The sequence below is a fragment of the Brienomyrus brachyistius genome, chromosome 1, assembly GCF_023856365.1.
Source record: "Brienomyrus brachyistius isolate T26 chromosome 1, BBRACH_0.4, whole genome shotgun sequence".
In the NCBI taxonomy this organism is placed as follows: domain Eukaryota; kingdom Metazoa; phylum Chordata; class Actinopteri; order Osteoglossiformes; family Mormyridae; genus Brienomyrus; species Brienomyrus brachyistius.
The window spans coordinates 28,080,694-28,106,263 of NC_064533.1; the positions used below are offsets into that span (position 1 = coordinate 28,080,694).

At 43.2% G+C, this 25,570-nt stretch overlaps 1 protein-coding gene across 1 annotated transcript in view; it reads right to left on the bottom strand.

Moving 5' to 3' along the window:
* Positions 1-25,570, bottom strand: part of dnah5l (dynein, axonemal, heavy chain 5 like) — a 108,853-nt gene that overhangs the window by 25,590 nt on the left and 57,693 nt on the right. The window contains exons 56-67 of the mRNA XM_049025218.1: positions 25,304-25,546; positions 22,675-22,829; positions 21,554-22,218; positions 20,576-20,856; positions 17,512-17,727; positions 9,979-10,146; positions 8,408-8,626; positions 5,939-6,115; positions 5,330-5,524; positions 4,727-4,882; positions 2,868-3,050; positions 188-358 (exon numbers count right to left, since the gene is read on the bottom strand). Of these exons, the coding sequence (XP_048881175.1) occupies positions 188-358; positions 2,868-3,050; positions 4,727-4,882; positions 5,330-5,524; positions 5,939-6,115; positions 8,408-8,626; positions 9,979-10,146; positions 17,512-17,727; positions 20,576-20,856; positions 21,554-22,218; positions 22,675-22,829; positions 25,304-25,546 (2,829 nt within the window). The remainder of the gene's footprint in view (positions 1-187; positions 359-2,867; positions 3,051-4,726; positions 4,883-5,329; positions 5,525-5,938; positions 6,116-8,407; positions 8,627-9,978; positions 10,147-17,511; positions 17,728-20,575; positions 20,857-21,553; positions 22,219-22,674; positions 22,830-25,303; positions 25,547-25,570) is intronic.

Sequence of the window (25,570 nt, forward strand, 5' to 3'; positions counted from 1 at the left end):
TAAAAACTCCTAAGAGGGAAAAAAAAAACTCTGGGGGTCTAAGGTGAACTGGCTGCCCAGCCCCCCCAGGCATGCTAACATTATAGGACACAGTGGACCTGCTTTAATAAAAACAAGGTGTAAACTGTGGCCAACAGTGATGGATAAGTAACGTTTCTGCAATGAGGCTCCCCGCCAGCCGACTGACCTCCTGTGCTGTGCTTTTGGTGACCCTGAGCACCTCGATGAGGGACTCATCCTCAACGAGAGAGCCCTGCGTGCTGGTCAGTCGGTACAGCAGATTATCCTCCAGCTCCTGCATCTTCCTCTTGTTCAAGGTTACCTCCTCCAACAGCTTCACGCGCTCCGATTCCAGCTCCTGCGAGAGGCGTGGAGAAACTCCGTGTCTAATCGCTCTTTCATCTTAACTTGATAATTACAAAACCTGATTTATCGATCTGAACTTTGCATTATTACATCTAATTCTGTCATCCAGAGGATATAGACAATAGAGAAAATAGAGAGAACTCTACTCTAAAATAGATAGTTTTTAGAAACTCTAAAAGTAATCGGAATGACACTAGAACAAATTCTGTGGAGGTGACAGAAACTCAGGTGTCACAGAATGAAGTCCAGTGCTAGAAGTTAATGAGACAAGGCCTAAGTGCTCAGGAATCCAAATTAAAATGGATCATGCTTGGTGAAATAAATGATTACAGTACTGCAAGGTTAATTAACAGTCAGGCACCGACGACCTACAACAGCAGCTGGAAAGATTAGAAAAGCAGTTAAAATATTCCACAGTTAATGCCCATCCCACACAGTTCATAAGCTTAATAGCCTTTTTTTTTGGTGCTGAACTTACTTATATGCCTTTATTACGGAATGTAAGAAAAGAAAATAGCACACAGCACAAAGGAGGCAGATTATAATTCTTGTTTCACACAAGAAACTGTCATGCTTTGCTTAATCATGCTGTCATGTGTGAACATTGAGTGTAAATGATGACTGCAAGGGTAGCCATGGGGGCTCCCGGCTAGAAATGGATCTAGTTATAGCGACCAGAATGGTAAATATGAAGCAGGATCCACTGTGGGTGACTTATTAATTCGTTTAAAGTGGCTTATTTGATAGCATTGTTGTTTCCGATCTGCAGGGCTGATAGCCTGAATCTTGCGTCTCTATTCATATTTTCATGGTGTTTATGTATGAGTTTCCTTCTAAAGCCTATTCCAATCATTCTCAGCCCCGCATCTCATACAGAGAGCATCCCCGCGTTATAGGCTGTGCTTCCAGATTCCACTTCATATCTGCCTGAACCGTCCAAGTGCATTTAAAACTGGAACGACGGGAAAATGCAGAATAGATGCGTGTCAAATGTTGCAGAAAATGATTTTTTTCATTCAGCTCCAGAAATTCCTTAATTGCTTGCTTGACACGGAATGGCGAGAGACATCAGCTAAATTTGCCATCCAAAAGCAACGGCTAGACTTCCCTGCTGATCCCATGGCCGAGAGAGGAAAAGCAGGCATTCGGCATTGTAAGACTCATTATAGGATGTCTGCTAAAGATTTAAAATGTCATTAGCTGCCAGTAGAGTTCCATCCCCCCTGCAGACGGCTGAACAGTTCATTGAGCAGCTCTTTATTTGCAGTTACGTACAGTTTACTGCTAAGTAAGCTGGCTGATGTCAAAGATGTGTTACACTGTCAGACGCATTTTGACCTGCTGTGCTTTAAATCGAGCACAGTATAACTTACAACTCGAATTCCACGAAGCCAACACTCAGAAAAGGTTTTTTTTTTCTAATGTATTTTATCATCGGAGGGGGAAGGGTGGCTGTGTATGCATGGATTTACGATACAGTGATGCCTTTAAACCAGTCAAGGTTCAAGAATAGCACAAAGGTTATACTGTCTGCATTTCGTGTTTTCTTTGGACACAAAGCGAAGTGGGACAATCTGTATGACCATATTATATATGAGGTATAAACTAAATATAGTTTATACAGAAGGGAAATATATATAAATATAAACTAAAAAATAAGCATTTATGAATGTAATTCTGGGGTTTCTGATCAATCTACAGTTATTGTTCTTGTTTTCATTAGACTAGTAATGCATTCACATTTTTACTTATTTAGCACCATGGATTTTGTGAGAGGAGCTTCAGATAATCACTATGGGATGTGAACCAGCAGCCTTCTGATCACAAGCACAATGTCTGAACCCACTGACCACACAATGCCAGCCAAAAAGGGAGGTGGGCATCAACCGAATGGCAAACATTCAGGCTGCATGGAGCACAGCATGATGTAAAAACTGGGGACCAAACCCAGGAGTTCCTACATTCAAAGCATTTACTCTGCCACTGAGGCAAACCCACCTTACTGTACTTAGCCACATCATATTTCATAGTTAGCACTGAGAAGTATTTTTTGAACTACAACAAATATTAAAGATATTAAAGGGATAACAATTGCTCTGATCATAGGCCACTGGTAATGCACCGAGGAATCATTTTGTTGCCCTATAATAGTTACCCCGAAAATGTACTGAGGAGTAATTCAGTTATACCGATAACATTTGCCATGATAATGAATTAGTACATGAATGAATTAGTAATTTTGTTGCCCCGATAATGAACTGATGAGTAAATTTGTTGCCCTGATAATGAACTAAGGAATATCTCAGTTGCCCTGATGACAGCTACCCTGGTAACAGTTGCCCGAATGATGAACTAAGGAGTAATTCTGTTGCCCAGATAACAGTTACCATGGTAGCAGCTGCCCTGATAACAGTCTCCATGATAATGAACTGAGCAGTTGCCCGGATAACAGTTACCCTGGTAGCCCTTGTAATAAATTGAGAAGCAGCATAAACACAAACCTGCTTCTCCAGTAGAATGACGCGGCCCAGCAGCTGGTCCTCAAGCCCCTTGACGGTGACAGTGAAGTCGATGACAGCGGTCCTGGCACTGATCTCCGGGGTGTAGACCGGGTTGGCCAGCTTGGTGGTGACGTATAGGGTGAACCCCTTCATCACATCCACCTCTTTGTCCCCCACCTTGACCTGAGGGAGGGAGCAGTAGCTGAAATAATGACAGAACACTGCACTGCACAAAAAATAAGCTAAAAAAAAACTATGGAATGCATTCAATCCAAGATGCATGTATTATATTATTATATATTTAACTAGGAGTGGCATGGTGGTGCAGTGGTTTGCACTGTTGCCTCACACCTCTGGGACCCGGGTTCGAGTCTCCGCCTGGGTTATATGTGTGGAGTTTGCATGTTCTCCCCATGTTGTCGTGGGGTTTCCTCCGGGTACTCCGGTTTCCCTCCACAGTCTAAAAACATGCTGAGGCTGATTGGAGTTGCTAAATTGCCCATAGGTGTGCATGTGTCAGTGAATGGTGTGTGAGTGTGCCCTGCGATGGGCTGGCCCCCCATCCTGGGTTGTGCCCATTGCTTCCGGGATAGGCTCCGGACCCCCCGCGACCCAGAAGGATAAGCGGTTTGGAAAATGGATGGATGGACATATTTAACTATACAGCATGTAATGCTACTTTTAATGCACATACTAATTATAAATAGCTGTAATTCCTAATGGGCAGATGTTTTGAAGCACACAATTTGAATGAGAGGCTAAATTCTATGTCCAAATTTTCCTATTTCACATGAATATACACTGCTCAAAAAATTAAAGGAACACTTTGAAAACACAGATCTCAATGGGAAAAATCATGCAGGATATCTATACTGATATGGACTGGGTAATGTATCAGGGACAAAACGATGCCACATTGTTTGATGGAAATGAAAATCATCAATCTACAGAGGACTGAATTCAAAGACACCCTGAAAATCAAAGTGAAAAAATGATGCAGCAGGCTAGTCCATTTGGGCAAAATTTCATTGCAGCAACTCAAAATCGTACTCAGTAGTCTGTAAGGCCCCCACATGCCTGTATGCATGCCTGACAGCGTCGGGGATGCTCCTAATGAGACAAGGGATGGTGTTCTGGGGCATCTCCTCCCAGATTTGGACCAGGGCATCACTGAGCTCCTGGACAGTCTGAGGTGCAACCTGGTGGCATTGGATGGATGAAACATAATGTCCCAGAGGTGTTCTATTGGATTTAGGTCAGGTGAGCGTGAGGAGCAGTCAATGGTATCAATTCCTTCATTCTCCAGGAACTGCCTACATGCTCTTGCCACATGAGGCCGGGCATTGTTGTGCACCAGGAGGAACCCAAGACCCACTGCACCAGCATAGGGTCTGACAATGGGTCCAAGGATTTCATCCTGATACCTAATGGCAGTCAAGGTGCTGCTGTTTAGCCTATAGAGGCTCAGAGCCCCCTAAGTACCGCAGAAACATATGCGTGCACACGATAAACTTAAATGAACAGCCTTGAATTGCAGACACTCAAGACACATAGGGGAGTCTTCTTTTTCACTTCAGACGTGAGTAGTGCTCTGTAATGCAGAGAAACAAACTAGACCACATCAAGAAGCAAAAGGTTACACTCAGGTAGACTTACTCAGACTATTAAATGCTTTTTGCATTGATGATATTAACCTTACACTTCATAGTCAAGCCGGTGAAGTAAGTCTTCAGCTTGAGCACCCAAAACCTAATCAGAATCTTATTAAAATTAATATTTGTTAATAATAAAAAAATATTAACAAACGTGTTGATTGTTCAGTGCTTCTTAAAATGCATACATATCCAGAGTCAGCTTACTTTATATGTTGAGCCAGATTTGATGAAATTCTTCTCCAGAATATTATCCAGTGCAGGATCAAGCTCCTCCCCAACATCCTCAATCAGTAGGGGGCGCCCAAGAGATAGGGAATCCTCAAGATGAGTTCTGAAGTACTTGTGGTTTAAAGACGTCACCTGAAACCAAAATAGATAGATAGATAGATAGATAGATAGATAGATAGATAGATAGATAGATTGATTTTTGGTCAAAAAATGATATATGTATGAATTTGTATGACACAAGACAAAAATATATTTTACCCAAAATGAACATATAGGAAATCATTTAAAATCAGCCATCCTCACACCGTGTCTACTGGTAAGAGTTGTGGTGGCAGCAGCGAGCCCCCTCATCTCGGCCACTTGTACTTGCCACCTTGTTCTTCTTTCATTATCCCTCAAAATTACTCATGAATATTTATTCAGAAATCTGGAATTCTCAACTAAACATCTTGAGAGTGCATATGAATCAGCTCATACACAACCACCAACATTTCAATCCAAAAAACATCCATCCATCTAAAAATATATATACAATGTACATTTTGACTCGTGGAGTGATAATAATTAATAACCATCAACCTGTAGTTCCTTTGTTTTCTCCCTGTTCTTGATCCAGATTTTCCCTTGGCCTTGAGGGTCAATCAAGAGAGGGTAGCGTGAGGCCTTGGTGACAATAATGCCATTCTGGATGGACAGATCGTCACTAGGCAGGCCCTGAAGGTTCCACTCCCCAATGGTGGCATTGTCAACCAGCATGCTGATCACATTTAGATCCTATAATGGCATGAATGTGTCACTGATATTACAGTTATTACTGCTGTATTCTATTGAGAATAAGTCCACTTAAAAAAAAACCTTAGCTAATAATATAATATAATATAATATAATATAATATAATATAATATAATATAATATAATATAATGATATATTCACTCCTTCATTTATGCAGAGGTTACTAGACCAGAGATATCTTCCCATGTTTTTTATTTGTGTTAAATGTCGTACTTCAGCCTCTGAAAGCAAGGCAGACATACTGTATATGGACGAGGCAGGACAAGTACAAGGAAAAGACATGGACAAGATAAAGGACTAAGATCAAAGATAGACATGAGAAGAGAATACTGATGAAGTAGTATAGCGAAAAAAAGTGCAGAAGAGACACATTGAAGAAGTCAGAGGGGTCATACTTCACTGTAAGGGATGTGCTGCACACTCATCTCCTTCCTCCACTCCTGCAGAAGCAGGTTCCGGAACTCCTGGTTGAAGGGGCCAGAGTAAGACAGGAAGCCAGTGGCTAGGAGCACGTCCCCAACAAGGCACTTGATCTGATTCTGGAACTGGGCACTGCTCTCGGTCCAGCGGACCTAGTGCAGACATGCAGGAAGAATACATGATGGCTAACGGCAAAGCCATTGGGTCTATGATCAGAAGATTGCCAGTTCAAGCCCTGGACTTGGCAGAACAGGCACATGTCTATGGGCCCTTGAGCAAGGCCCTTAACCCCCAGCCCCAGGGGCACTGCAAGCTGGCTGACCCTGTGCTGTGACCCCCAAGCTTGCACTCACCTGCATATGTGTCTGTGTGTCTCATGGAGGGTGGGGTAGGAGTTGCCTAAATGCAGAATTCAGTCTGTAAAAGCGCATTTTATCGAACTCACCTATTCAGCAGGAGAACTTGAATTTGAATTGAATGTTTTTATTTCGTTGTAGCTAACTGATACTATTCAATGCTTAGCTACTTAGCTAGGTAGCGATATGTGCTGAAAATGACTGGAGGAAACCTTAGGGCAGACCAACGAGATACTGGATGAATGGATGGATGGGTAAACTGATGGATGGATGGATGGATGGATGGATGGATGGATGGATGAGAAGTGCATGCAAAGGCTCAGTAATTTAATTAGGTTTTGGAATGTAAAGACATCAAAATAACCAAGAACATTCTATTAGTCATTAATTCATATATGTTATATTTTTATCATATACGCAGACATAGATTTACATGCTCAAAACACTTTCACTACATGTGGGTTATATTGCCATTTGAGGTTCATGCAGCAATATGCTCCTGATAATTATTTTGTCACAATAAAACTTGCCCCAGACTATGTACTAAAATTGCATTTCCATTTCACTAAATTAAGCATCACAAATTCTCATGTTATACTTTAAACTTCTAAAGCTCTGAACAGGCAGCATTCCAGGCTCTGCTGCAAAGTAAAATTTTATTTGAACAAGTACATTAAAAGTAAACCTGCTGGGTTTTGCAATTTGCATTTTAAAAGGCACATGCAAAACACCTTTCTGAAAAAAATGTTCAGTAAAAAAGGTATACAGGCAGGGCAGAGGCATCATAACTAAATGAAATACTGTACTGTATATTGTAATTTTTATGTTGCATTGTACATTTTACTTTACATTTGTATTCTGCTTTAACATTTTTGCACTTCTGTTATGCTGACACAAACACTATGCTCAAACACTTTGGTTCTGCTTAATAACAGAAAACTTTTGTATTCCATATTGTACTCCACTGTCTAATTTCAGGTACCTGCCATGTAGCATAAAGCGTGTGGTTTGTTTTAGTTTTTGTGGTTTTAGGGATGTATATTAATCAATTAAACGTTTTAAATTAAGTGGACTGTTGAGGAAATGTAACAAATACATGGAATGGCTGGGGTGCCCCCAAGGAGAGGGTTGGGAACTGAAGCGGTGTTTGTTTAGCAATCTAGCAAAATATCAGTAACTTTCTGGAGATCTCCATCGCAGCCTCACCTTCTCCCCTCCCAGTCGGCGTCTACCATCCAGCCCCTGCTGAGATCTCCATCGCAGCCTCACCTTCTCCCCTCCCAGTCACCGTCTACCATCCAGCCCCTGCTGAGATCTCCATCGCAGCCTCACCTTCTCCCCTCCCAGTCACCGTCTACCATCCAGTCCCTGCTGAGATCTCCATCGCAGCCTCACCTTCTCCCCTCCCAGTCATCGTCTACCATCCAGTCCCTGCTGAGATCTCCATCGCAGCCTCACCTTCTCCCCTCCCAGTCACCGTCTACCATCCAGCCCCTGCTGAGATCTCCATCGCAGCCTCACCTTCTCCCCTCCCACTCACCATCTACCATCCAGCCCCTGCTGAGATCTCCATCGCAGCCTCACCTTCTCCCCTCCCAGTCACCATCTACCATCCAGCCCCTGCTGAGATCTCCATCGCAGCCTCACCTTCTCCCCTCCCAGTCACCGTCTACCATCCAGGCCCTGCTGAGATCTCCATCGCAGCCTCACCTTCTCCCCTCCCAGTCACCGTCTACCATCCAGCCCCTGCTGAGATCTCCATCGCAGCCTCACCTTCTCCCCTCCCAGTCACCGTCTACCATCCAGCCCCTGCTGAGATCTCCATCGCAGCCTCACCTTCTCCCCTCCCAGTCACCGTCTACCATCCAGCCCCTGCTGAGATCTCCATCGCAGCCTCACCTTCTCCCCTCCCAGTCACCGTCTACCATCCAGCCCCCGCTGAGATCTCCATCGCAGCCTCACCTTCTCCCCTCCCAGTCACCGTCTACCATCCAGCCCCTGCTGAGATCTCCATCGCAGCCTCACCTTCTCCCCTCCCACTCACCGTCTACCATCCAGTCCCTGCTGAGATCTCCATCGCAGCCTCACCTTCTCCCCTCCCAGCCCCTCGATAAGTGCTGTCGCGTTGGCCATCTTGCGACGACAGGCTTGTGCGTCGTCCAGCAGCGCCTGCTTCTCCGTCATGGCGGCATCATACAGCGCTTGCACCGCGTCCAGCTCCCGCTGCTTGGCGTCCAACTGCTCCTGTGCCTGGGCCAGCTCCCCCTGGGCCACCTCCAGCCGTGCTTCCTGTAGGGCCAGGTTGGCCTGCCACGCGTGTAGCAAAGGGTCATCAAGTGGGGCATCACAAATAGCCAGCGGACCACGGGGGGTTCTCCATAGCTGCTTATGAATTCGTTATATTTGCATTTATGCAGCAGATGCTTTTGTCCAAAAGCGACACACAGCCGAGGAAAACTTGGGGTCAGAGATCAGGGTCAGTCAGTATCCAGCCCCCCCAGCAGTCGGGGGGCCTTGCTGAAGGGCCCAGCAGAGCCATGATTTGTACGATGCATTTTCTATGCAGAAGGATTTTTACTGTACATTTGCATTAATTTTATTTAGCAGACGCTTTTGTCCAAAGAGATCTGCAAGTGAATTTTTATTACAAGGTAATATATAACTCTACAAAATACATATAATATATGCCAAAAATATCCATCAGATAATTTTTAGACAATTTAAGGTCGATTGAGTTTTAATCCCGATAACTGAATTGTATTTTTTACTTGCCTAACTAAAGGTGCATATTGCCAAAGCCATAGGATGAATAATTTTTCTGAGGTTTACATGCATGCTTGATTCCTCATACTGGGCCTTGAGTAATAGTAGACATCCTAATTCCTACTGAGGTTCTATAATAAAAAACTATATTATGTTATATTATATTATATACTGCCTCCTAGTTTCTGGTATTTCTGGAAATAGGTTGTGTTAATCTCTCTGGCAGATTCTTTCGTCTAATGTGTCACATATATCTTTAGCTGCACGTCCTAAGTCAGGAAGCAATCATTGCTAGTTATTTCTTTTTTATGATGATACTGACAATGGATTTTTGGATTGTCCAATAAGATACCTTCATTTGTGGGTTACGACTCATGTGCTCATGATTGGACGCTTGCCAGTTTGTGGCCATAAGAGTGATTTCAGCACTGGACCCAGGTGAAGACCATTAGCCCCAGTCACCCCAAGGACAGATGCTGCCGTCTAATAAACTGTACAGCACTTTCTATAAAAGTATCTGCAAATTAGACTAAATGATACATTAACAACCTGGTGGCATAAAGTAAATTTAAAAGTGTACTGGTGGAAACCCCAGGTAACACGCAAGACACCCTGAAGGGAATCCCACTGCTTGACTGGGGTATCATCTAGAAGACATCTCTCACTATGAAAATGGATCTCTGTGTTGCATTGTTCTGCCTGCTGATCCTACAAAGCTCAGTGAGAGAATCACGTGCTAAAACTCACTAGTTTAATTAGGGTTTGAATCGTATATATATATATCAAAACATTTGGTGGCATTCTAGCAGTAATCAATGGAAATATGTGTCACAACTTGCAGAGTTCAGGTCTATTGCTAAGCTTGCATGGTAGCACACGGACGTAATGAAACATACCTTCAGAGGCAGAACTTCTTTGTTGATGCCAAAGAAATCGACCATGGCTTCGGTCCACGAGCAAAGGCCGGCCACGTTGCCACAGATCCTCTTGGCGGCCTCCAGGTTGTAATCATCCATCTCCAGGTACGGCGTGAGAAGCTCCACCACCTCTTCGGTGATAGTATCCTAGCAGTTTGTAAAAGGCATTTTGTGATGAATTAGAAAAGTCGACCCTTTAAACGAGATCCCGTACGAGTCTTATCGCGAGAATATTACTGGTCAGGATGCATTATCCCTACTGAATCAAAGTAAATTAACTGGATATCAAATACTTTGTCTCGGCAGCAAATGTGTGACATTTTACAACAAAGCATTGCTATCATTACTATATTTTATTTTGAGCTGTCAAGAGTACTCAATTAAACTTGAGTAAAATTTTCCTTCTCGGTTACTCGGCAACATGGCACAGGAGGGACGAGGGTCTAAATGAAGAGCAAATGCAGCAGCTGTGTGGAAGCGCTTCACATTAAAAGTGAATGAAAAACGCAGCTGACTTGCAAACCACAACTTAAATATCACAACAGCAGGACCGCAATGCAAATGTATCTCAAAAGACGACATTCGGGTTTGACAGACTCACCCAATAATGCGAAGCTTAAATTGTTTCGCTCAATTAACTTTCTACGATTCCTGTGTGTTATAATAATTGCTGCTAAATCAACGTTAGCCCCGTTGGTTAGCCGCATCGTCTTACATTAAACGGAACATATTACCCACATCATATAAATGATTTTTTTGTAACTATATTGGTTGTTGAAGGATTGATCGATACTAGGAAAAGTTCACATTGCCATACTTGATGTTTCTGCGATATTTGGAAGCTGAAAATAAACTATATGTAGTGCCAAATATAATCTACTAACACAGTCTGTCAAACATGTTGGTGGTGCAATGAGTTGTGCCAGCAAACATAAAACCATATTTTTTCATTTCAGAAGTAGTGTTTAATAGGCTGTTGACTTAAGTATTATTTCACTGACTGATCTCCTTGAACTAAACAGATCAGACTACCACTAAACAAATCAGATTACCACTAAATACATTCATTGCATTACGTTGATTTCAGTGTTTAGTAACTACTCATTCAAAAAGGTTAATATTATATGTAATATGTAAGTCTGGCTACAGAATTATTCTGTGTCTCAAAATTTTGATGATACACAATTAGGCTTTGCACACACAATATGTTGTCTTTACCTTTTCATAAAATGCTGGGAAACAATGCTCATCTTAAGCATTATTGTAAAATGTACACAGAAGTATGTCAGGGTCATTCCCTGCATTTTTCCATTGTGTTATTGGAGTTTTTCAGAGCAGATGTGCTTCAATACTAAAACTAACACATGTTTTGTTAATCTGCTAAAACAGGTTAGAACAGAAATTTTTGTTAAAATATGCAAATAAGCTTGAAATGTATTCAAACTGTCAAAAGAATTAATTAAGAGACCCTCTGCAGCGTAATTCATGGTTGGCAAATAAATCTGCTGTCCTTTCATCCTCTCTATGTATATTACTGCAATGATGTGAACAAAAAATAAAACAATCTTCAATGGTCTATATTTACCAGTGTCACAGTGGGAAATATACAGACCGGCTTCCCATTTCAATGTAGGGCAAAAATGTATGAATTTGAATGTTACATATCAGGTGAAGAAGAAATAATGTGTGTTTTTTTACTGGAGCCCTCATATTCCAGAAAATGCCCTTCCCTCAATTCTGCCTGTCTAGTTAAGGTTTGTAATTCCTACATTTCTGTTAAAACATAATTCCATTCACCGCCTGACTGCTTATTAATTACTGGAGGGGCTCTAGGTTCTGTAACAGAACATGGCATAAGAGGAGGACGTGATTATTCTGTTTCGCAGTTGAAATATGCTACCAGCACATTAACATTATTCTATGTACTCTGAACCCACAGCACGCTCTTCTAATCCAGGCCCAAATCTCTGTGTTTCTCCACAGATTCGTACTTTCAATATATTGAATTTCCCAATACATCTGTCAGTCTGTCTAATTGCCCCCCCCCCCCCCCCCCCCCCCAAAAGAAACACACTGTGATGGACTGCCAATCACTGGTACTATCACCAAAATGTCTGCATTTGAAAAAAGAATCTGAATATTAAATGTTTTTATATGTTCTTACACAAATTATACAAGAATTTCCGACCAGCAAATCTGATTGGATAGAATGCATTCTGTGAGTATGGTTATCAGAGTATAACCGCACTCGGACAATTCACACCAGCTGTATCACTCTGTTATACAGGTGTATCTAAAAACCGGTACTTATGCCTCATTTCCACCAACACGCAGCCGGTAACGGGCTGATGCGCTTGGTGCTTTTTGAAAACTGGCTCGTGTTTCCACCGGTTTCGAACATAAATGTAGTCGGAAGTGAGAGTAAAGTAAAGGTTCATATCTATTCCATTTTGTTGGATTTATTCTGATGTTTCGGATTTTAAGTTTTAATAAGTTGCCGAACCGAAAATGAACTCATTATGCTGTGTCTCTACTGTCTGTATCCACTTTTATTTCCTGTTTAAGTGACTTTATTCCTTATTCTCTCTCGTTGTTTTACCTCTGTCCTTTTAAGGACCGCGCAATAAAAGAGTCTGCTAATAACTGAACTTTGCTGTCCACCTTATGATCTCTTCGCCACTCGAGCGCCACAATATTTTATGTATTAGACCTGCGGCATGGTTTAAATTTACAATGCAAAGTTATTCCGCTAATAAGCTGGATAGTTGTTTCACTGCTGGCACCAGTGATATTAGACAAAACTATATCAGTCATAGACTGAATTTTCTGAGTATGAATAATCAATACTTTATTGATCCCTGTGGGGAGATTCTCTGTATGCCTCTACCCATTAGCTCTCTATAGGGGAGAGTAAGCTGTCTGTGAAGGGGGCTAGGGGTTAAGGGCCTTGCTCAAGGACCCACAGATGTGCTAAGGCTGGACTCAAACCAGCAACCTTCTGAATGCAGGCACAGAGGCTTAGTCCCCAGAGTGACACGCTGCCCTTGTGTGGAAGGTTTACATGCCATCAGCCTTGTGTCTACGACCGAATCACGGCCATGATTCACTGGAGTACAAGCCCACCCCTTCTTACTGCCTAATTATCATTTCCTAAGTACAAAATACTTACAAAACTTAGACGTTTTACAGTAGGGACTTATTCTGAAAGACCAGCATGCATCCTGTCACTTTTTATATATAGACAGGATCTCAAATATTCGTAATCCTCGGAATAATTCCAAAAAGCATATTAATAGATATAATTATAGCAACAATTATTTACATTTTTTTATTCTTTGTGGACATTTCACCACTGTGTGAATATGTCACACTGGTTTGACAAACTTGAGGTGGCAAAAGTAACGGTAAACCTTCTGTGCAGATCATTGGGACAGTTTATCCATCAAAGCTTCTCACCTCATACGTATAGCATGTGTCCCAAAGGTAGATTACCATCAGCATCCCAAACAGCCAAAACAACTGAATACCACATCAGTCCTGTCATATCCTGTTAGCATTGATATTCACTATTGTGCTGCCATTTGAAAAGCTACATTACTCGAATGAACATGAGCAAGATCCATCCAGAAAACTCAAAATCAGAACACAACGTACCAGACTCCCACAGACACACCTACGCCAGTCCCTGAGCCGTCAGTGTTTGCCTCTTTTCATTCCTTTGCCTTTCATTGCTTCTCAGTCTGACACACGGCGACATTATACTTATCAGTCGTCAGAAATTCTGTAATAGACACAGTAGACTATCTGCTTCCAAAAATAGGCGTCGACATTAAAAGAAAGTCCAGGAAAAGAAAACGGCAAAGCTACTGGAAATGATTAAAGCACAGAATTGTAAATGTATTCCATTCTAAAATATCCCTCTTCCCACCGAACAGACCCATCTGACACAGGTGCTAAACGTAAAAAAGAAAAATCCATTTTGCACTTATACAAGACTTTCATTTTTTTTTTTTTTAGAAATCTTAACATAAATCTCCATTTAAATAAGCTCGACTTCATCACAATAAAAAAAAATCATCTGACTTCAGAAGATTCTTTCAACGCAGCTGAACAAACGTTAACTGAAAGGGAAAAAAATGTTTACACGAGGCAAACAGGAGTAACATACAGTAGAGTGAAACATCCCAGATGAAATACATGTGTAGCTCTCCACAACTTTATTTTTAAAATGCATATTTTATTATCTCCTTTAACATTTATTTTAGTCTCTAGTCTGTTGTCATCAAAGGTTGTTTATTTTAAATATTAAAGCTGGAAATTTAGTACAGAAGCCTAAGATTCGCAAGTCAGGCAAAGTCTTCATTCTGATGTGACCTGGGAATGTACCTGCCGATCATGAAACATGCTCTCAAAAAACACGGAATTTGTCATGATCACATCCATTCTCATCCTGTCATTTCTTATCATTTACAGAACGGTCAGCGGTTTTCTTATGTTCTTATGTCTATCATCCTCTTATGGGATTACCTACTCCGGGAACCCTCTGGCCTCCTGCAAAACAGGCTACAACTGTGCTTACAGACATCACAGCTTGTCTGCCGCCAAACAGCAAAAATCTGGAAAGTCTCAACCCAGACGCCACCTACTGAAGGCTGGATTATCTGATGATTGCTTTATCTGAAACGAACACCTCTTTTCAAATAGTATCTGTGAAACATTTAGGCCGTTGATCTCTGCGCTCAGCGATCATCCAGAAAAATAGCAGCGTAGGGTTACAAAGTCTGTTATCTTAGCAGCACTCAAATGAGGGCCTGTGGATGGCCTGCAAAGCAGATAATGTTTGGTGACTGAAACGTGGATCAGCAGGCAACACCATGGAGGTCTAGGTTAGTATCAGGACTGTCTTTCAGCTCTGGAGTGACATAATACAGACCATCCTGGGGGGAGGGGAGTCCTCCATAGTGCCAGCACAAGAAAAGATACTACTAAACAAGTTACAGTTTCAGAAAATGAAAGGGAATATATGAAATCAGGCCTAAGATTCCAATTGGTAGCAAACACTTTCAAGCAAGAGTATCAAAGTATATGCAATTAAACAACTACTAAATTAACCGAATATTTACGCTACATATTGAAATGATAATCAGTAGTGGTTTTGTGTTGTCTGAAAGCTTAAGAATATCAGACAAAGATTATGCCTACTTAAAACAAGTATAGCCTGCTTAGCAAGTCACTGGTCTCTGCTACCTTATTTAAGACCCCATCAGTGCCCAAAGACATAAGGCATAATACATCAGTATCAACTTTGGAATGAGGTGTGTCTGTACAGTAGTGCTAAAACATTTACATTTACGGGCATATGGCAGATGCCCATAGCTAGAGCGACTTACATGCTTAGAAGTTTCGTCAGTGAATACATTCTGATACTGGTTGAACAGAACCAGGCTAAGACTTTTATCGCTCTAAAAAACGCTGTTGGCAAGTAATACATTTTTTTTTTTTAATAATAAGTATAATCCTGGAAATGCTAATTCAAATACTTCTGAAAGAGATTGGATTTTACTCATTGTTTGAAGGCACCCAGTGACTCAGCTGTTCAGACATCTTGGGGAAGTTCATTCCACCACATAGGTGCCAAAACAGAGAAGGGTCTCGATACCTTTTTAGATGGTGGGACCAGCCGGGCAGTGCTGGAGGATCGGAGAGAGCATGGGGCAGCGTGGAGAGAGATAAGTTCGTTTAGGTCGGAGGGTGCTGGTCCATTTTTGGATTTATTTGTGAGCATTAGTGTTTTGAAGCTGTTTACTGTAGGCAGCTACAGGAAGCCAGTGGAGTAGCGTAGCAATGTTGCGGTGTGGGAGAAGCTAGGAAGGTTGAAGACGAGTTGGGCATCTGCGTTGTGGATCAGTTGCAGAGGACGGATTATGCACAGAGGCACACCGGCTAGGAGTGAGTTACAGCAGTCTGGTCTCGAGATGACAAGAGATTGAACAAGTACCTGAGTAGCCTATGAGGAAAAGAAATGGACGAACCCTTCTGTTGTTGCAGAGGAGAAATCAACATGAGTGGAAAACAGTAGCAAAGTTAGAGGAAAAGGACAGGTCCATGGTTACCCCAAGGTTACGGCGGTGACTGAAGGACAAATCAGAGAGCTGTCCATGGAGATCGCAAGATCCTGGTGTGGGGATAGACCAGCTCGGACGAATAGTAGCTCAGTTTTGCTGGATTTATGTTTCAGCTGATGAGCTGTCATGCATGATAAGATGTTTTCCAGCCCGGCCAGACAGGCATGCTAATCCCTTTTTATTTTTTCAATTAGGAACAGCATGGTAGAAGCCCAGTGCTTGTAGGCGATATGACTGCCGGGCCAATCGCATGTGTCAGCTAGTTGCTAATTTTGCTGTCACCTTCTTATTCCAGCACGTTTTCCGCTTCATCCTTGGTTTCTCAGCACTACTTTTAATTTTTCTTTTCTGTTTGCTGCCCATTGCAAAGTAGGTTTGTACCATTTCAGGAGGGGCGGCCACCTTGTCTCTGAGTTGGACGCATGCCTGCAAAGTGGGGTCATACTGCTTGGGGAGATGCCATCTTTTTCTTGCTATATTACATACATGTGAATTTATTTACGAGAATTTGGAAGGATGTGCCCTAGAATTGTGCAATATGACAATATTATCAGTGACTGGCGATATCAGGCAAGTAACCCGGAGTTGGTATCTGACAGTGAATTACTGGCAATTATTTCCCTTGTTGGGGAAATAGACTCAGGCCACACAAAGCAAGATAAGAAGATTTATGATTTGACTTTTAGTTCAGCCTTCTGGTCTGTGTTTGCAAAGCAGTTTTTAAAGAAAATACATCCATCCATCCATTTTCCAAACCACTTATCCTACTGGGTCGCGGGGGGTCCGGAGCCTATCCCGGAAGCAATGGGCACGAGGCAGGGAACAACCCAGGATGGGGGGCCAGCCCATCGCAGGGCACACTCACACACCATTCACTCACACATGCATGCACTCCGACGGGCAATTTAGCAACTCCAATCAGCCTCAGCATGTTTTTGGACTGTGGGGGGAAACCGGAGTAAACCCCACGATGACATGGGGAGAACATGCAAACTCCACACACATGTGACCCAGGCAGAGACTCGAACCAGGGTCCCAGAGGTGTGAGGCAACAGTGCTAACCACTGCACCACCATGTCACCCCATACAGTGCTAACCACTGCACCACCATGCCACCCCATACAGTGCTAACCACTGCACCACCATGGCGCCCCAGGTTGGTTATCAATATGCAAACCAAATGCGAATGACTGCCTTACTGAAAAGGGTCATTTTGATTATTTGGGGGAAAACCTTGGTGCCCTGTCCCCTTCCACACAGCACAGTGCCCCCCCCCCCCCCAAGCTGTCAAAGTCAGCTGTGTGTCACACCCTGGTCCTGGGGGAATGTTATTTCATGTCCCTGTATACCTGCATACAGATGGCATGTTAAAGTCCACCTGACTCACCTTCTGGAAGGACAGCAGCATGCTGAGGAAGCCAGAGTTGTTCATGAGCTTGAGGGCCTCGGCCCAAGAGGGTCGCACGCTAGGCCGCTCAGAGTCCATGGTGACGGGGTCCACCCTCCGCTGGAAGAGTAGCAGCACACAGTCCATGATGCGCATGATCAGATGGGGCGGCTTGCCCAGCTTCCGCACTGTGGCGATGTCGGCCGGCTTGATAGTCTGGGGGGGGGGGGGGGGGGCAGAAGATATCCTCTGTAGCATTTATCTATCGACATGCGTTGGTATGGAAAAGTTCAGCATTTCAACATGTCACTTATAGTGATAATACAATCATGCGATTGAATGTCTTTTTTTTTTTTTTTTTTTTTTAAAATAGCTGTAAATCTATTTCAGCAGCTTGAATGGCATTACAATGGCCTAAAGCAGTGGTTCTCAAACTAGAGCACGCAGGGCTGGCGCAGTTGCACTGTGATTATCACTGTTGCCTCACATGTCTGGCACCAGGGTTTGAGTATCAAACCTCGCTCTAAGCGAGCAGAGTTTGCATGTTCTCCCCATATTGTCGATGAGTTTCCTCCAGATACTCCGGCTTACCCCCGCCGTCTAAAGCCATGCTAAGATGACTTGGAGTAGTCGAATTGCTTGTACATGTAAATGTGCATGAGCCCTGCGATGGGTTGGCACAGCCTTTCTGGGTTATTCGCTCCCTTGAACCCATAGCTTCTGGAACTCTTTTGCAGAACCCCGCAGCACTGAATAGGACAGCAGGTACAGAAAATGGATGGATGGGGTATAGAGCAGCCCCCTCTAGTGGTAGGCAAAAGTATCATTCATCCATCCATCTTCCAAACCACTTATCCGACTGGGTCGCGGGGGGTCCGGAGCCTATCCCGGAAGCAATGGGCACAAGGCAGGGAACAACCCAGGATGGGGGGCCAGCCCATCGCACGGCACACTCACACACCATTCACTCACACATGCACGCCTATGGGCAGTTTAGCAACTCCAATTAGCCTCAGCATGTTTTTGGACTGTGGGGGGAAACCGGAGTACCTGGAGGAAACCCCACGACGATATGGGGAGAACATGCAAACTCCACACACATGTAGCCCAGATGGAGACTCTAACCCGGGTCGCGGAGGTGTGAGGCAACAGTGCTAACCACTGCACCACCATGGCGAAAGTATCAGTGAATTTACATGGTGACCATAATGGTGGCTGATGCCTGCAGGTGGGTCTGACTGGTGCCACTGTGAAGTACCATGTTACCCTTGTTTGTTTTTCCCCAACTGGACTTACTCTATACCAGAGGTCACATACAGACCAAACTGCAACCGAATCTGAACTAAATCTGAATATCATCAAGACGCCAAGATGAAAAAATGTAAATATAAAATGAAAATAAGACGTTTGCCATAAGTACAAGTACATATTGAAGCTTGGGTCCCACTTACAAATTAATTTTCCACTGTGACTGGCTAAATTAATTCTTCTTTGTTAGTTACTACTATGAAAAAAATCACCGTGGAAAGCATGCTTAATGAGATGAATTGATATCAACTCTTTTAATTGGATTTGTGTAGCATTAATTCAATTTGTGTAGGCTCTGGTGTCTGGGAAATCATTTTGTTTCAATTACATCATTGGGAGTAACACATTTCTATCAATTATATTGTTTTTAGATAATTAAACTCAGATTTCTACTACTGATTAGGATGATTTATTAAGGTTTCCACCTGTTATAATGAATGTGGTTAAACTACATCACGGCATCTTAATCAGTTTTTTTTCCCCTACGTGTGTGTGTGTGTGTGTGTGTGTCTTTGTGGATTATGTTTATATTACATTGTGGGAACCAAATACACCCAACAATGTCTATTTTGACAAGTGAGGACCATATTCTTTATACAATCAAAAAACAAAAGTGTCAAAAGACTTTTTTGTTTGTATTTTGTTTGCTTACTTATGGGTTAGGGTTAGGGTTAAGGTCGTCAGGTTGGGATTAGAGTTTTGCCCCCAAAAATGAATGAAGATATAATTACAAACCTCTGTGTGTGCATGTGTGTGTCTGTCTGTGTGTGCGTGTGTGTGTGTGTGTGCGTGTGTGTGTGTGTGCGTGTCTGTGTGTGTTTATCCCATGTACTGAATTCTAATCGCCCTGGTTCTTTATTTGGCCGTCAGCCAGCCCCCTCCATGGCAGGCATCACTGTGGGATTCATTCGTCGTATTTCGCAGGTTATCATGAGTGAGATAGAGACCATTTGGTCCCGAAAGGCTGGCGTGATATTCACCGAAAGGTCACTTGCCAGAGCCGGCTGGTGCAGGGCACAAACCGAAAGGCTGCATATTGGACAGGCTGAGACGTGGGACTTTTTTTTACGTTTTTTATTTTCTTATTTTGCCGGAGCTACTTTCGTGGCTGAATGAGTGTATTGTCCTCTAGGTGGGCTGGCATTAATAAATGATGAGCATACTGTGTCCTCACCCTGCCGGGGCTATGAGCCCTCTCCCCCCACGGATAACCCCCCAGGCTTAGTGTGACCCCACACTGCATTACCAAACCTTGCAAATCCTGTTTAAAGAAATCATAGCTTTGTGCCTTCGGTGCCTAGATCACGTGTATAGAGGCTCTGCTTAATGGCCTCATTTTAGCCACACCTACCAATGCTAAAAACCAGTTTAAATGGTGAAAAAAGAAAGTCAATTACTAAAACATAGTTAATACATAAAAATGTACACTAGATGTAGGGTAGACATCTTTGGATATTTGGATGACATTTGTAAAAAATGTAGTGTTTCATTTCTAAGCTATCATATAAATAAATGATGCTAGACTGTCTATCTATCTTCCTGAGACATTTCCAGTACAGAGTCTGGGTGGAATATGAGTCAGTAATCATTACGTGCAGTGCCGCCTCGACCCACCCGCCTCTGAGTGGACAGAACTCACCAGCTTTGGCCCGCCCACCTCCAAAGGGCCAATGCTCACCAGCATCCACCTGCCCACCTCTGAATGGCCAATCCCCACCAATCTTGGCCCGTCCCCCTCCGAGCAGCCAATGCTCACCTGTAATGCCGCCTCGGCCGCAGCCAGCGCTGGTTTAGCCGCTTCCAGTTTGGATTCTGCTACCACTTTGTCTGCCTCAATTTCGTCCACGATGGCCTGGGCCTTGTCTTTCACCTTCTGCACCTGTGCCTTGACTTTCTCAGCCGCTTGGGCCTTTACGGTCACCTCCTGCAAGACGCCATCTGCCTTCTGGGATGCTACCTCGAGGTCTTTCTCCTTCAGGGCCAGCTCTTTGGACAACTGATTTACAGACACCTCAGCTTCCATCAGCTTGGCCAGACCTTAAGAATATAATGTACATTCATAGAAGGTCCTCATTGTGTTTCCATTCAACCTACTTATCTTCATACTGGGCAGCTGTTATTTTATTGTCATTTTTGGACTTACATATATTTAGCAGATATTTTTATCCTACGCTAAGTACTGTACAGCATATAAATCAGGGTCAGATAGTCCCTTGACCTTTTGGGTTTAAGGGCCATGTTCAAGGGCCCAAGGACGGAACCAATCAGCTGATCATGGGATTTGAACTGGCAACCTTCTGATCATGGGTACAGAACCACACATCTCCCAGAAACCTGGTTCACATTTGTAGTAAGAGGACACAAGACTGGATTGTGCCGTAACTTTCTCACACCAAAGCCCATTCTCATGAAGGGGCAGAAGGCAATAACAGAAAACCACAAGTCTGAGGAACATCTGCTGTCACAATGTTATAATGGAAGACTTTAAATGGATGAATTTAGATGGAGTTAACGTAGGATGGTGATACTAATGTGAAATAATGTGAAATATTCTTCACAAGTAAAATATTAATACATCATATTTATTATACATCTGTTGTGAGTCTTTTTGCCACAGCTAAATAATACATGTGTCTTTTTAACATTAAATAAACTTCATACATTTTTTGTAACATCCGTAAATCACTATGCACATTTCATTCAAGGTTATTTCCATCCATAACTGTTGCCATACCTGTTTTCATACGTTCTGCAAGCATTCCAACATGGGCTATTTTCTCAGAGTAAATGATCTTGTAGCCTTCGATGAAGGACAGGTAGGATTTGGGAGTGACGTACGTCTGGCGCCGGAAGCGGTCGAAGTACTCAACGCATTTCTCAGCTACCAGGTCGTGGAAAGTGCCCATGGTTCCCACAGTGCTGTGCTTCACTTCGTCGGAGCACTCGACTCGGTACTGGGCCAGGAAGTGTTGGGCCACGGCCACTAAGGCGTCCCGGGGCCAGCGCTGGAACCAGTCCATGGTGCAGCCCGAGATCAGGCCCGGGAATTTCAGCGCTCGGGTTCGGAACTTGTCCCCCACCGGCGAAAAGCAGAGCACCACGTGCAGGTTGCTCCGTACCCGTGACAGAAAGTAGTCGTAGAGGTTCTCGGGGGTGGGCTGGCGGCGGGGCTGATCGCGCTTCATCACCGGGATGAGCTCCTGTGCGATCTCATCCACCTCGTCCCGGGCAAACAAGTTGGATACTTCTCCGGATGCCAGCACGTTGTTCAGGTACTCTAAGAAGGACTCGTCCTTTATCTCATTGTCTGTGAAGATAAAGGTGACGCCCTTCCCTTTCTGACCAGCAGTGCGGTAGAGGAACTTCAGGTCATCCATTAAATTGCTGATGTTGTACGTCCTGACGGTAGACATTAGAGTGTCAACCAACAAGTGTAAAGTAAATTTATATTACTCTCTCATAGATGTATTTGCAGTACATAATGGAGTATACTACATTAAGTGGGGTTGTATTTTGACAAATTATTAATAGTATTTGATTTAGAATGGGATGTCATAAAAGTTCCTGTATGTGTAATGGCCAATTGTCTCAAAACATTTGTACAAATGGTGTATGCATTTTCCTATTTTCCAGTTAGGTTATGGTGTGATGTTTCTAGGAAATAATATATAAAAGAACCTGTTGTTTACTTAATCATGATTTTTTTAGAAAAAAAAAATCCACAGGCATCAATATGGAGTTGGTCCCCCATTTGCAGCTATAACAGCTGCCACTCTTCTGGGAAGGTTTTCCACAAGATTTAGGAGTGTGTCTGTGGGAATCTATCCTGCTGAGTCCCGGTGAGCCGCGCTGTACCTGGTGAGTGTGATCTGATAGCTCTGGTAGCCAGCGATGAACGAGGCCAGTCGGGTGAGGCTCTGTTTGCCGGAGCCGCCCACCCCCACCAGCAACGCGTTTCCCTGTGACGTGCTAATGATGCGGGAGATTTTCACCAGGTGGATCATGGCGTCCTGTCGATGGGAGAGAAAGCAGGAGTGGTCAGCTAGCACCTGTTGGCCCTGCATCCGCACGGCCTTCTTAGCAGGAAGGTACAGTTATCCTCAAATATCACGGCAATATTACACCAGGAAAACTAAAATTCATGTATAAAACTCTTTCATTATATCTTTTATTAGTGTTTTTTTTTTTCTGTGGCAGCACAAAAACGGTTTTATTATTGTCATTTATTGTCATTTTACCAACCAGTATTTATACCAGTTCATACAATTTTGCATTTCTCACTTTGTCAAACTAATTAAATCAACTCAATCAATGCTAATTTCACAGAAAATGAAGTGATTCATGTTCCACATCCTTCTTCACTGGTTACTTTTTGGTTGTAATCATCCTTAATGCCTTTTTTAAAATTTCATTTTATAATGGGATCCCTCCGATACAGGGTAAGAATCATAACTGGGATCTTTGCTGCCACATTACCAAGGCCAGTAGCAATTTGTGTTGGCACAGCTTGCTACTGTTGGAGGCACCATGACAACCATCAAGTAACAATCAGGGCACAACTCAGATATATAATAAATCCAAGATACAAGATACAAAACAGAGAGGGATAAATGCAAGGTAGGAGATAAGTACAGCAGTTTGTGCAAAAAGGTCGCAGAATACCTGAAGCCCCTACTGAGAATGTATGAGGCTGGGGCACTGCCTGGATGGGGCCGCAGTCCGTCGCAAACCACACACACACTCACATTATGAGACACAGAATGGGGGTGGAATTACGCCGTCCAGCCTGGGGTGTGTTTCCCACTGAGCCTCTGCACCACACTGCACAAAGGTCGCTCATCCTAACCAGCAGGTCTGATCACTTCAGGCAAAACACAGCCCTCTGAAAGTATACAGGGCCTGTATTTGCCTGCAATTATAGGCGATTTACATTTTTATAGCACTGTTGGAGTCAGACTGACACTACATCGGTTAAGTCCATTTTTTCCATTTTCATTCCATGATCAAGCAGCGGGTACCCAGAGGTGGGAAGAAGCCCAGTTACTTTCATCCAGTTTTTAGCATTGAGGTTAATAAAACAATATTCTGATTAAAATTTATATGCTACATCCAGTTACCGTACAATATTTTATAGTTGCTTCTGGAAATTACATGTAATTTGTACTCCACAGAGTTCCAGTCCAAACTAAATGCATTGTGCAGGAATATCTATAATGGTACAAATATTGATCACCGTTTCAGGCAGTACAATGCACACTGCACTGCTAGTTTAGTTCTGGCTGAATTTCTGCACAGTACAGCACTGTACAGGCTGTGCATTCTAAGGCCTCCCACATCAAAAAGACAACGCTTTTCATAAACATCCAGTCCTGTTACAACCTGGAAGATATTTTATTAATGTAGAATGTTATTTTAAATTTCATGGTGATGCATTCTTCTGAGTAGTGTTGTACAATGTTACCAAGACAAACTCTGGCAGTGAACATTACCAAGACAAACACCTTTCCCAGTTTGCCTTAGTATTCTACAGTACAAAATAACTCAGATGTTCCCATTACATAAGGTGGTGCTCCTGACATTAAACCATTCTGGCCTCCCCCCAATTCCCACACCTGAAACCCCAATTAGACGCCTTATTTTAGAATCCCATTTTGAGCACACCAAGCAAAAAATAACCTGACGGCAACTCAATAAAAACAAAGCGAATTTCGGCAGCATTTAAAGAGATGCCAAACAGCTTGCGAATTAATCAGCCCAAACTGAATATGGATTCATATGTATAATGTGCCCCTGACAGCATTTAAAGCCACATGTTCTGGCCCCAATCAAGTAGCTATTAAAATCCTGCTGGGTTCTTCCACTCGAGACGTAATTGGGGGGGGCTCTATAATGTATAATCCCTCCCTCCGGGCATCTGCGTCATACGTGATCGTTGTCACCAGCCTGTTTGATGAAGTTGTTGTGGAGAAACTGCCCTCTCGCTCAGGCAGAGACCCGGGTTTTGTTCGTGTGGTGAGAGGAGGATGATGCATGAAACAAACAATATTAAACGTTACCGTTTTAAGAAATAGATGATCACTTCACAGAGAATTACCCCGTATAATAAATATGATGTACTTTTTATGCTTTGACCTTGTGCTACCTATAAAAATACTTCACATATTATTATGTTAACATGTTCCACATGATTAATCATTTAGCTTTGACTGCATAACTTTTAAATTACTGACAGTTTTACTTTGTCTTCTTTTGTTTACTCTCTAGTTGCTGAAATGAAATATTCCCATTGCCGCTGCAGGCTATTTATCATCTGATATAGCTGGGTCCACAGCACACACATTTATTTAATGAATAAATCTGACACTTGGAATTGTTAGTACAGCATTCTGCATGTTGAACGACAGGAGCTGTAGCTACACGCTGTACACCCTTCTGCACCTCAGAGGGCGACTCGGAAAACCTAAAGGAGGTGGTGGAGTCTCACCCGGAAAAACACGAGGTCCACGTTGCTGCCTCGTACCGCCTCGTTGTACTGCTGCAGGAACAGGCCCAGGCGGACCGACAGGACGTCGAACGACGGCACGGGCTCGTACACCTTGGGCGCCTCCAGCTCAGCCTCCTCGGCTTCGTCTCCCGTGGCCTCAGGGGCGTCTCTGAGGAAATCCACAAAGTAAGAGTCCCTAGGAGAGTCTGCGGCCAGCGAGGCGCCGTGCTCCTCTCTCGCTATCTGTAGAAACAGAGGGTGAAACAA